This window comes from Dendrobates tinctorius, unplaced genomic scaffold (genome assembly GCF_039654945.1).
Source record: "Dendrobates tinctorius isolate UK_male_01 unplaced genomic scaffold, ASM3965494v1 ptg000163l, whole genome shotgun sequence".
Classification (NCBI taxonomy): Eukaryota; Metazoa; Chordata; class Amphibia; order Anura; family Dendrobatidae; genus Dendrobates; species Dendrobates tinctorius.
In genome coordinates, this window is record NW_027361830.1 from 5,383,471 (window position 1) to 5,395,603 (window position 12,133).

The following is a 12,133-nucleotide window of genomic DNA, read 5'->3' on the forward strand; positions in this document are numbered from 1 at the left end:
AGATTCATAAGAAACATTTTTATGTCAACTGGTACCCCTACATTCCGTTATTCTCTGTATAATCTAGTAGCAAGAAAATGATCCAATAGGGGAGCAGTGATCCAGCGTCTGTTATGAAGTAACAATGAGTTTTGTGTTGAATGATAAACCGTTATTACAGAGTAGTAACTTAATGTAGGGGTACCAGTTGACATAAAAATGTCTCTTATGAATCTCCCACAGTGGATAAAACTTTTTTGGTGTTCTCACTTTGCCACTATGTTCTGACCATTTCTCCGGCCTCTTTTTTCACCCGTGAATCAAAGCACATTGTACCCATAAAAATTTAATATTACCCATGAATTTTTAATTGTAAATCTTTGTGTATTAATAAACCTTTATAATTTTAGCATACTTTGACTCTATCCCTAAAGATAATAAGAGCTGATATGATACTGACTATAAAGAGGAAACTTTATTTTCAGACAGCAGCAGCAAATTATCTTAAATGGTCACTGCATCAAAAACCTTTGTATCATCAGCCAATGACTAACAAAATTGCAAAGTACTTTATGTACTTAAAAATATGATTTCTGTCTGAAAACATGAGTCCAAGGTTCTGGCCATAAGGTGTCTCCCTTCTGCCTTAACTTGTGGTCCAATGTGTCTTGTCAATTATAATCTGACACCGAGATTGTTACAGGAACTCGGGCAGGTGTTTCTCTCTACTCCTGCTCTCCTGTCTGTAAAACTGCATGAACTTGGGTGGGTGTTTGTCTCTACTCTTGCTCTCCTTTCTGTGAAACTGCATGAACTTGGGTGGGTGTTTTTCTCTACTCTTGCTCTCCTGTCTGTGAAACCGAATGAACTTGGACTTGTATTTGTCTTTTCTCCTGTCTGGGAAACTGCATATAGGTATAACTGAGAAGTGGGCTATCAGTTTGGGGCAAGCAAGCCATTGGACAATGACAAGTGCAAGGCATGCTGAGAAATGAGGAAAGGGAACTTAAAAGTACCTATAGTACTAGTAGCATGCTAATTAAAAACAACTTCACACTCAAAAAGAGTGAATGGCAAGTTAAAGAGCATGAAAACTGGGACAGTACTGTTACTTGCTTGACTGATATGACACTTAAAACATTAGACACTTAAAGCAATTTCATCTTGTTGGGGATAAGAGCATGAAGCCAATGCTCATACTATGATTTTGGGTGAAATGACAGTTACACTTTCAGTCTGACAAAGCCAAAGTTTTACATTATAAATATTAAGTTGGTCCAGCGAAAAGTGTCACCAAGTGCAGAAAAACTTGGTTCCTCCAACTCAGACTAAAAGGAATCAGCACTACACATGACTTATTGCTTATAGCTGTGAATCACCCCTTTATTAGACTGAAAACGACTCATCTTATTGAAAAACAGACCACCCAGAAGCGGAAACACTAATAGTGTTCCAGGCTAAAAGGGTGTAACAGCTTAATATCCTATGTCAAAGACACTTACTTAGGAGAAGTATGTGTAAGTAAGTAGATTGTATGGGAGGGGAGAGCCAAGATTTTGGCATGTAATACAGTTGTGAATGTTATGAAATATTCAAATCTATATAACAACCAGAAACCAATGCATCGAAAATGGCATTACAAGCCTACACCTGCGTTACAGCAACAGGAAAGGACATTTAAGCATCTCAAACACTTGGAAATAGTTGGTAAGAGATTCTTGAACAAGGCAATTTTAGCTTGTGAGAGAGGAAGAGGTGAGGTTAGCCTCGTCATGCCAAGACCCGCCCTTAGTAGAAATGGCAATAATCCAGCTGGTAAATGCCCAAGTCATCTCGCGGAAGGTCACAGCACCAGAACTGCTCAAATGTCTCACAGCAGACGCCACACAGCAGTGTTTCTGAATAACAAAATACAATACTTGTTAGTTCAACAGTTCACTTTGTTATTTTTCCCCTAATTCATTATTTTTATTACTTCAGGCTATACTACTCTCCAGACCTTTATTACTTGTAAAGAAAGTTAGCCAGAAATTAAGGTTAAACTTTCCTTTCGCTGAGACGGTTCTGCCAAATGTTACTTAGTAACAGACAGAAATGTCATTCTTATACTAGCTATATATGAGAAGCATGTCTCGAAACGTTACAATTCATGGTAGAAGTTTACATCACAATTAACACAGGACAGATATATCATTAATGCAACCTGTGCAGCCACACAGGGGCCCAAAAAGTAAGGAGGCCCAAGTAAGTCTACTTCTAACTATAAATTGAATTACTGAATTGCAAGGGCTCATGTATTGTTCTTGTGGAGGGGCCCTCTTCTGTCCATGTCCGCTCCTGCTTTAACATATGTATGTTTATATGTAAAACTCAGCAATTCTATCAAATAATGTCAACATAAACTTAAGCAGAAGTAGCCTCAACTTCTAATGATATAAATAGAGATAAAAAATTGGATACATAAAAAATTGATATAGATCACATTTGAGATTCACAGCATGTAGAAGGTGATTTATGAGAATCAATGCACAATAGAAATTAGACCTCTTTTTCTAGGACAAGTAAAAAAAATGGACCCGATTTTTCAAAGTCATTACGCTAGAAATCTGGCGTAAAATGCTTTGAAAAGAGGCAGCGTTTTTGCGCAATGTGCTTGTGTGCAAAATTTATAACAACTTTTATCATTTTCATACCATGGGAAAGCTGTAGGTTAACCTACATCACAAATCTTACTCTCAGGCTCGAACTAGCACACCTCCCTCTTATGTGAGCAGTATTTGGCACTATACACTTGATTCACTATATACAGACAAAGGCAGAATCTTAATAGTTCACAATGAACCCAGTTTATTTTTATATAAATTTGTGAATGAGGGCAAATTCATTTTTGCATGTTGTTGATAAGTGGGGCCCTAGAGTTGATATTACTGGTGGGCCCTGGGCACCCCAGTCTGACACTGCTTACTCTAGCCCCTGACTGGAATGAAATTTGTGGCGTGAAGCACACCACCTTTAAGTTGTGCCTCATTCATTAAGAGGAGCGTGCACCCCTTAATAAGACAGACACCTCTGACTTCAACATGCCCCCTCATCAAAACTGACATGGACAAAGCTGGTCTTAATTAATAGGAGCCTTAGTGATTAATGAATCCATACCTATGCCAAATATCAAGAATGGAAAACTTGACTTAACAATAAACCTTAAAGGGCTTTTCCACTACTATGATACTGATTAATTATTCTTTGAATAGGTCCTCAATATCAGATAGGTGCAGGTTCAACACCATGTACCACCAATGGTCAGTTGTCACCAGCTCTGACAGTGGCAGGTTGTAAATGTATGGAGTAGCGTCACATTGGTTACTAGCCAATCCTGTGTACTGTAGATCAGCTCGTATTCAGAGCAGACACTAAACAGTGTGACATAGCGGTGGTGTTCTGCTCCATACAAGTACATTCTGCCACTCACTGCCATAGCTGTTGACAGCTGATCAATAGGGGTGTCTGTTGTCTGGCCTCACCTATTTGATATAAATGACCTACCCTGTGATATTGGTCATCAATATCATAATGATGTTAGAATACAAGTCACACTTTATTTTTACCGTACTATCAATAAAATTAAAACAAACTCAAGCATAAATATATATACACTAGCTGAAGAGCCCGGCACTACCCCGACATAGTAACTGACTACGGCTACGGTTAGTTAGTGTGCAAAGTTGAGTGTATAGCCCCACCCACGCCGCATAGCCGCATTCACTATTATATCCCACATCATCCTGTCAGCCAGAGCTACCGGATTACTACCCCTAATATCCCATACCGTCCCGTCAGCCATAGCCACCGGACTACTACCCCTAATATCCCACATCATCACGTCACAGCCACCAGACTACTCCCCCTAATATCCCACATCGTTTTATATATATATATATATAAAGCTGAGTGTAGAGCCCCGCCCACTCTGCATAGCCACATTCACTATAATATCCCACATCATCCCATCAGCCAGAGCTACCGGACTACTACCCATAATATCCCACATCATCCCGTCAAAGGCAGTAAAAGTAGAATAGTTAAATTGCACAGAAACATGGTTCACTAAGATCCCAGGTCAACTTTTATTTGTCCGGCTGAGTTGCTCATGGATGTACAGCATCTGTATGCAGTATAGTATCATATTTAATGGTTTGTTATGGGAAAAGCATTACGTGTTATATGGGTATATTCAGGTGAATTATGGGGAAAGTAGCACTTTAAAAAAACTCACAGCATCAGAGCACAGTAACTCGTCAATAATGCATAAAAGTGTCTGTGAGAAAATATTAAATCCACATGACATTTAATATGTGCACTTTCCTACATTCATGTGTGTCACTTAATGATACCACACGGGAGGGGGGGATTCATTTCTGTCATGTACTCACTGCTCCTTTCTGGGGGCAGACAGTGGCTGGAAGCTTATGTTCTCGGGGATGCTAGATTTCTCCCACCATGTCACTGTCTGCTGAGGTGTTGTCAAGTGGGAAAACTTGCGCATAGCAACCAATCACAGCTCAGCTACTGTTAATCAGCTCTGGTGAAATGAGAGATGCTTAGTGATTGGTTGCAAGGAAAACTGTTGGTCACAGCAACCAATCACAGCTTAGCTTCTTTTGAACAGCTCTGGTGAAATGAAAATTATATATATATATATATATATATATATATATATATATATAAAATGGTGGCAACAAAAGCTTATATAGCTATCTAGATAGACAAAAATATAAAAAAAATTATGGTTCTTGGAAAATGAGCTAAAAAAATAAAGACTGAAAAATGTCCATGGTGTAAAGGTAATCTAATTAAAGATATTTATCTTCACAAATCAGGTGATAAAAATATGATCGCTGGGGGACCCCACGAATGGGACCTCCCAGTGGCGGATCTTAATAGGGGCGGATGGGGCGGTCGCCCCGGGCCCAAGGTTTTTTGGGGGCCCAGGGCAGGGGCCAATCCGGTTGGCATCTGTGTGAGCCGCCACCGCCCAGTGGCGTAGGAAGGGGGTTGCGGGGGGGTGCGGGGGGGCGGGCCGCCCCAGGCGGCACGTGTGTGGGGGCGGCGCAGCACGGCAGGAGCAGAAATTCCTCCTCTCTGTGCTGTGGGACTCGGGAGAGAAGCGTGGAGGCGGCCGGCCGAGGCACAGTGAGGAGAGAAGAGGACTGAGTATTAGCAGGAGATTTTGGCAGCGGCTAGCACAGGTGGGTCACAGGTCACTCACCATTTGGGAGGAGGATGCTCTGCCTCTCCCCAGCCTCCCTCCATGCTCAGTCAGCTGCTGAGCTCTCCCTGCGGACGGCTTCCTTCCTCAGTGTCACACAGAGTCACTCACACTCACAGCAGCCAGGCAGTCGCAGGCAGCCTGTGTAAGGCTGTGTGCACACACTGCGGATTTTGCTGCGGTTCCGCAGCGGTTTTTGACATGTCAATTCTTTCTGCGGATCCTCCTGCGGTTTGCCATCTCCTCTATTGAGGAGATGAAAAACCGCAGGGCAAAACCGCAGAGCAATCCGCAGGTAAAACCGCAGGTATTTTGACCTGCGGTTTCACCTGCGGATTTTACAAAATCCGCGCGGATGAATCCGCACCTAATCCGTAGCGTGTGCACACAGCCTAAGTGTAACTTATATGTTAACACAAAAAAATGGAGTGAAAGTCCAAAATATTTTAGAAACGTAAGAAATTTATTTGAGGAACAACCCCGTTATCCCGTGCTAAAGTGCTTACCCATCATGTGCTCCAGGACAAGTGCAGCGCCGCCACCAGCGCAAGTGCAGCGTGGCGGCGCTGCACTTGTCCTGGAGGCTGGAGCACATGATGGGTAAGCACTTTAGCATGGGATAACGGGGTTGTTCCTCAGGGTGCGCACCTGGGTTCTTCCCTACACTTTGTGTCCCGGTTTTATGGCCCATCATTACAAGAAGCACTTGGCTCCTTTTCACTTAATATTATATGGACAGGACAATTAGCAGCTGATATTACCCAATTCCTTCATTGTAGATGTTGTTTATAATTGTCAGTACGATTTTTATGTATAATAAATTTCTTACATTTCTAAAATATTTTGGACTTTCACTCCATTTTTTTGTGTTAACATGTTATGTGGGAGTGTCCATTATCGATCCCCTTTGAGTCATAATTTTACAAATGGTGACTCGCCTGGGGTACATTGCGAATTGTTCCATTTGGTATTGTTTTATATATATATATATATATATATATATATATATATGTGTAACTTATACTGCGGCCAGGGGCAGAGGAGGCGGAGCTGAGCCTGCACATTACTGTCTGTGCTGCCTGGGAGCACTGTCGCAGGCAGTGTGTCAGAAATGAATGTCTGTCTGTGACTGTGTGATTAACCATTAACATCCCTAACCAGTAGCCGGCCAGGCCGGTACCCCCTCCCAAGCGCGGCCATTTTATTCCTTTCCAGACCCCGCTTCCGAGCAGGCCATTCACCGCCCGGGGGGGCGCCAAATTCGGGAACAGCCGATTTAATATTATTTATATTGTTTGACCATACAATACAATTTCTTGTGAGAAAAAAGTAATTTTTCTTTGTTTTTATGGTCTAATAAATGTTACAATTTGTATACCTAAAAATCAGCATATGCAGTGTTTTTGTGAGAAGAGCCACAAAATTTTGACAGAAAATGTTTTCCTGGGAAGTGGGGTACAGGGGCCAAGGTTTTATGAACAGCCCCGGGCCCATAGTCCACTTAATCCGCCACTGGGACCTCCATCAATTACTTGATTATGGGTCCTGAGCCTCCTCCCTGTATATAACAGCAGTTAGAAGTTTGACCAGAGCTGTGGTCACTCAGACACTCTTCCATTCATTGTCTATGGTGACAATGAAAAGAAATCATGAATCCAAAATTAACAATTAATCTACAACATGTCATCTGTGCAGTTCTTGCATTTTATTCCCATCGAATAGAACACCACCAAATTTCCACAAACCTGCTTATTATTAGCCTGGAATATGTCACTGACGCACAGGTGCTTCAGATACAGTACAGCTTTTCGTATTTTTCTAAAATAAAAATGAGTAATGACAACTTATTGATATGAATTGAACACTTTTAATATATTATATCAAGATATTTGGAAAACGATAAAATGAGACTGCATGACATGTAGGGGTATGGAGGCCTTTCGGTAATGAGATATAAAATGCCCTTTACTGTACATGACTAAATAAAATGTTAACATTAATGAACTGCAGATGTTACAGGCCCAAAATCTGAGGCTGACAATATAGACAGACCCTCCAACTGGACCTAATCCTTTAATCTTCACTATGAAAATCAGGTCCAACTCTTCACATTTTTTAATTTAACCATTTTATGTTGTTTTGTGACAAACATTAAAACCTCTATGCCGTGGGTAGTAGCAGATCTTTCACAGGATATTTTTTAAAGTCCTGGAACTATCCAGGACTTTATAAATGGTGGCCTGTGCTTAGATTAGGCCATAAATATTCGATTAGTGGAGGTCCACCAATCAGCTGTTCTGGCGAGCATCACTTTCCTTCTAGTGTTTAATGTGCACTTCATACAGATTAGGGTGTAAGCAAAGGGGTCATTTGGTAACCACCTTGCAACAGCTATAGCACAAGAAGGAAAGGGAACAAGAGATAACAGGAGGTTTATAATCATGAAATTGATTTTTATTTAAAGGGAATCTGTCAGAATGATCCAACCCCCAAAACTGTTTATATGGTAATGTTGTTCTCTGAAAGATATAGTCATATTGCCATTAAACACCTTTACTCAAGCAATCTGTCGCTCCATGACTTATAAAGCACTGCTTTAATCCATATGTGAGGAGGCTGAAGTGCCCTGAGAGTGTCAAAGCACTTCCCAAGCCTCTGCCTCTTGGGCTCTTTTTTTTGCTCAGCCCCTCATTCCCCTGCATGACTGACAGCCCACTGGCTGCGAAGTAACATTTTATTTTAGAGAGCACCAAAACCATATAAACAGTTGGCGGGGAATTGGATCAAACTGACAGATTTACTTTAGGCTGTGACTACACAGCAACATTGGCTGCGACACAAATAGCACGAAGAAATATTGCAAGGGGTTGCTGCTACATCGCAGCGCAATACAATCGAATATGGTCGCATTGTGACCCCAAGGGTACTGCGAAGCATGTTGCAAAAAATGATATCTGGTTGGATTTTTTGCACTGCAATGAAGCAGCGACACTGATCAATCTTTGACCATGTAATCTGTGTCTTTGTCAATCCCACCATGTAGTCCCAACCTTAAAGACTTATTACAAAAAAAATCAAGTTAATCCCTCTTTGTGGCATAGGGGATTACTTGCTGATTGCTGAGGGTCAGACTGCTGAGACCCCTGGCTTTCCCAATATTGGAGGTCTGGAATTGTAAGATTGGGGCTCTAGAGCCATGTCCTGAATGGAGCAGACGTATGTATGTTCGGCCTTCACTCTATTTATTTTTTATGGGACTGTCAGAAATAGCAGAACACTATTCAACCTTACCATAGACAATGAATGGGCGAGGTTCCAGAACCCCAATCTTGAGATTGCTGAGGGTCCCAGAGGTCAGTACTGCAGTGATCAGCAAGTTATTACTTATCCATTGAATAGGGGATAACCCTTTAAAATTGCAGCAAAATAAGATACACTTCAAAGTAACAGCATCCACATGTGGGTCCCATAAGGCTTGCTGATTACTTATCAATGATATTTTATCTGCATATTCATTTGCTAGGGAAAGAATTTGAGATATGCTTTTTTCAATACAAAATTACATTAGCCCACTCCTTGATGCCTCAGCAGTGTGTTTTTCAATTTCACGTGAACACACAAATTTTAGGAAATTCAACTCAAACTCGATCCTCGTGATCATTCTGTTTATCTCTAGCAATGAAACTTTTAATTCTAATGCCATAAATCTGCCATTTTTATTCTGGATTTTGGGATCCATCTTAGTTAATACCTTAATCTTTTCTGTCATTTAATTTTTAATCATGTTTTGTGTATTTAAAAAAAAGTGTGAACTGCAGCATCAGTGATTTTGGAAGTAAGTATGAAGAATTGCCATTGCCTAGTCAAAGTAGGAGAGTCTTGACATTTTGCTATCAGAACCTCTGTAGCAGCTTCAAGTTTTGAATCTGGAACTAGAAGCAATCATATTTTAGCATAGAACTGAGCTACACTACTCAGCCTTTTATACATTTCTGTGGTGGGTGTTTCTACCATGCTACTCCAGATAGGTTCATGGAAGGGAGAGGCTAAAATAAGCAAAAAGCCTGGTAAGGGATATAGCGATATAGCCCCTATAAAATCACACATTCAGTATTTTAATCACTTCCTCTATTCTGCTCAGCTGAAGTTTAACAAACTCCCTTTAATATACTCCCATCCTAGTAATCTTCATTTGGATGCTTTTGTGCATACATAAGATATTGCATTAACTATGCTGAAGCCTTTATTATTGATATACAGACAGGGAAAGGTATACGTAATGGCCTCCCTTACACAGTAGTCTGATGTAAGACTCTCACATTAATTGTGCTTCTGTACCTGTATGGATCCAGTTTATAGTATTGGGCATGTTTTACTTATTATGCTTGATTATATAGCTCTGACATATTCTGTATTGTTTTACAGACATTGGGCCAGATTCATCAACTCATGGCTGCGCTAATATTTTGTGACTTTTGTCATTTATGTACCATTTTTGTCCAGCTTTAACAAAGAGTATGGAGCTGGGGCGGAACAGAGGGCGCGGCAACCGCCACTTGTCAAATTCATGGCATTTGACTACACCATGAATCTTACTCCAGACTGTACTAGAATTTTTGGCAAGCCGCACAAAGTGGCATACACCACTCATCTGATGCTTCTGATTAACAACTCTTCAGGAATCAGGAGCATCTGATTGTATCACACCCCTTCATCAAGACCAGCACGAACAACACCGGTCTTGATGAATCTGGCCGATTGTCTTTACCCACAGTCACTATAGGGGCTCACATTTCCTATAAATATTGGCCCATTTACACTTGCTGATAGCAGTCTAGTGTAGTAAGTGCCAACTAAATACTGTATATGCAAGTCATTCTAGCTGGCTTACTGTCCTGATTACGCATGAAATCGCACAATGAATTTGATTGCTGGATGTTTACCATGTCATATAATCAGAAACAAGTGTTCCTAAAGGCCCCGTTACATTTAGCGATGCACCAGCGATCCCGACCACGATATGACCCGGTCAGGATCGCTGGTGCATTGCTAAATGGTCACTAGTGAGCTGCCAAACAGGCAGATCTCACTAGCGATGCAGCAGCGGTCGGCGGTCGTACTCACCTTTCAGACGCGGTGAGGGTGACCATCTTCCGCCTGCGTCCATGGCTCGCTCGTCAGCGCCAGCAGGAAGCAGACGACGAGAAATGGACCAGGCGAATCTCGCGCGATCAACGATATCCAGCGGGGGAGCCGATCGGAGGTGAGTATCACATGTAGCGATATCGCTAGTGATATCGCTGCTGTGTCACAAAATGGGTGATGCTTTAGCGATATCGGTAGCGATATCGCTATGTGTAAAGGGCCCTTAAGGTTGCTTGTTTGCAAATCATCGGCTCCTGTAAAAGCCATTTTGGATTGTGGGAAGAAATGTAGTAACTGGAGAAAACTCAAGCAGAGAAAAGAACATACAGATCCAAGCAGAATCAGATTTTAACCCAGGACCCCTGTGCTGCAAGGTCATTGTGCTGTTTTGTGTATATATGCTTTTTATTATGTGAAATTTCATTCACACATTCTTCAGTTTATGCTGATATGCCACATTGTGAATATTTAGCAATTAGTTGTATTTTTAAAAACACAACGTACCTTCTGGTTAATAATGTAGTGCATTTTGGAATCCGTTAACCATGGATGTTTAAGAGCTTCACTTGCACTGATTCTCCAGCTAAATAGAAAATAAATTATAATGATAAGAATAATGACATCTGATGAATACATAAACAATGTGTACATTGGTTATATGAATATAGTGGAAAACATTACTGGATATGTCACTACACTAACACTTAACACTTCCTGTAAATGCCCTTTATAAAATCGTACTTACCATTTTTCCTTTATCAGTAACTTGCTGATGAAATCTTTAGCATGATCTGAGATATTTTGGAATTCTTCTCCGTCAAAGTCAAATTGAGATACTATAATGTTGTTTAGTGTTTCATTGTCATTTTCCCCTAAAAATGGTGAGAGCCCGCTTAACCTAATGATTAAAAAAAATAAAAAAGTTTGATATGCATTCCAAATGAAATTGATGTTAAATTTTAAGCTAAACAAAAACAAGCCATTAAGTATGTATAGAATTAATTGATTTATTGAATTAGTTGAATTACAGTAATTAATATTTTTCTTTCCTGACCACCCTGGTTGACAGCGTCTGGGCCTCTAGGATTAGCTACATTTGTATTATAGCACAAAGCCCTTACTAATATTCTGCGTAGCTGCCTCATTGGAAAACTGCTTCTCCTTGAGAACAACCAGCAAATGGAATGAAGTCTGTTGGCAGCTCTCCCCAAGAAAAATATACACTTAGCTCTCCTCCAACATGAAGAAGACGAGTGCCATCTATAGGTTACATAGTCGTCCTGTAAATTCATTTCTTCATCCAAGAGGAGTCTGACTTGGGTGTAGGCCAGATATAGCCATGGATTTATTTACTTTCAGTCAGTTATGTAGCCCACTATGTAGTGCTATGCACAAATTGTAACCACTCTTCTTGTCCCCAAGGGATATTACAATCTAATTTCCCATAGAAATATAGTTATGCTTTTAGTTTTTAGAAGGTAGGAGTGCACCTATACAAACAAGAGGAGCAGGCAAACAACCTCCGTGCAGATGGTGCTCTGGTGTGGATTCAAGTCTATTACACACTTTACAAAGCAACTTGACATGGATAATAGCAAATTATGAGCTACACAGCAGTTTTTAGAAGTAGGTAGAGTCAGAAATGGTAACTATATCATTACTGATAATTGGCTGAAACTGACTACCAATAGTGGGGGTCAAATATGGTACCACACAATGCAAGTGAATGAGACTGAACCTATG

The 12,133-nt window shown here is 40.7% G+C and overlaps 1 protein-coding gene across 1 annotated transcript in view; it reads right to left on the reverse strand.

Annotated features, from left to right (window-relative positions):
• Positions 1-394: 394 nt before the first annotated feature.
• The window catches only part of MYLK4 (myosin light chain kinase family member 4), a 229,708-nt gene continuing 217,969 nt past the window's right edge, over positions 395-12,133 (reverse strand). The window contains exons 12-15 of the mRNA XM_073550150.1: positions 11,136-11,288; positions 10,895-10,973; positions 6,991-7,063; positions 395-1,877 (exon numbers count right to left, since the gene is read on the reverse strand). Of these exons, the coding sequence (XP_073406251.1) occupies positions 7,016-7,063; positions 10,895-10,973; positions 11,136-11,288 (280 nt within the window). The 3' untranslated portion in view covers positions 395-1,877; positions 6,991-7,015. The remainder of the gene's footprint in view (positions 1,878-6,990; positions 7,064-10,894; positions 10,974-11,135; positions 11,289-12,133) is intronic.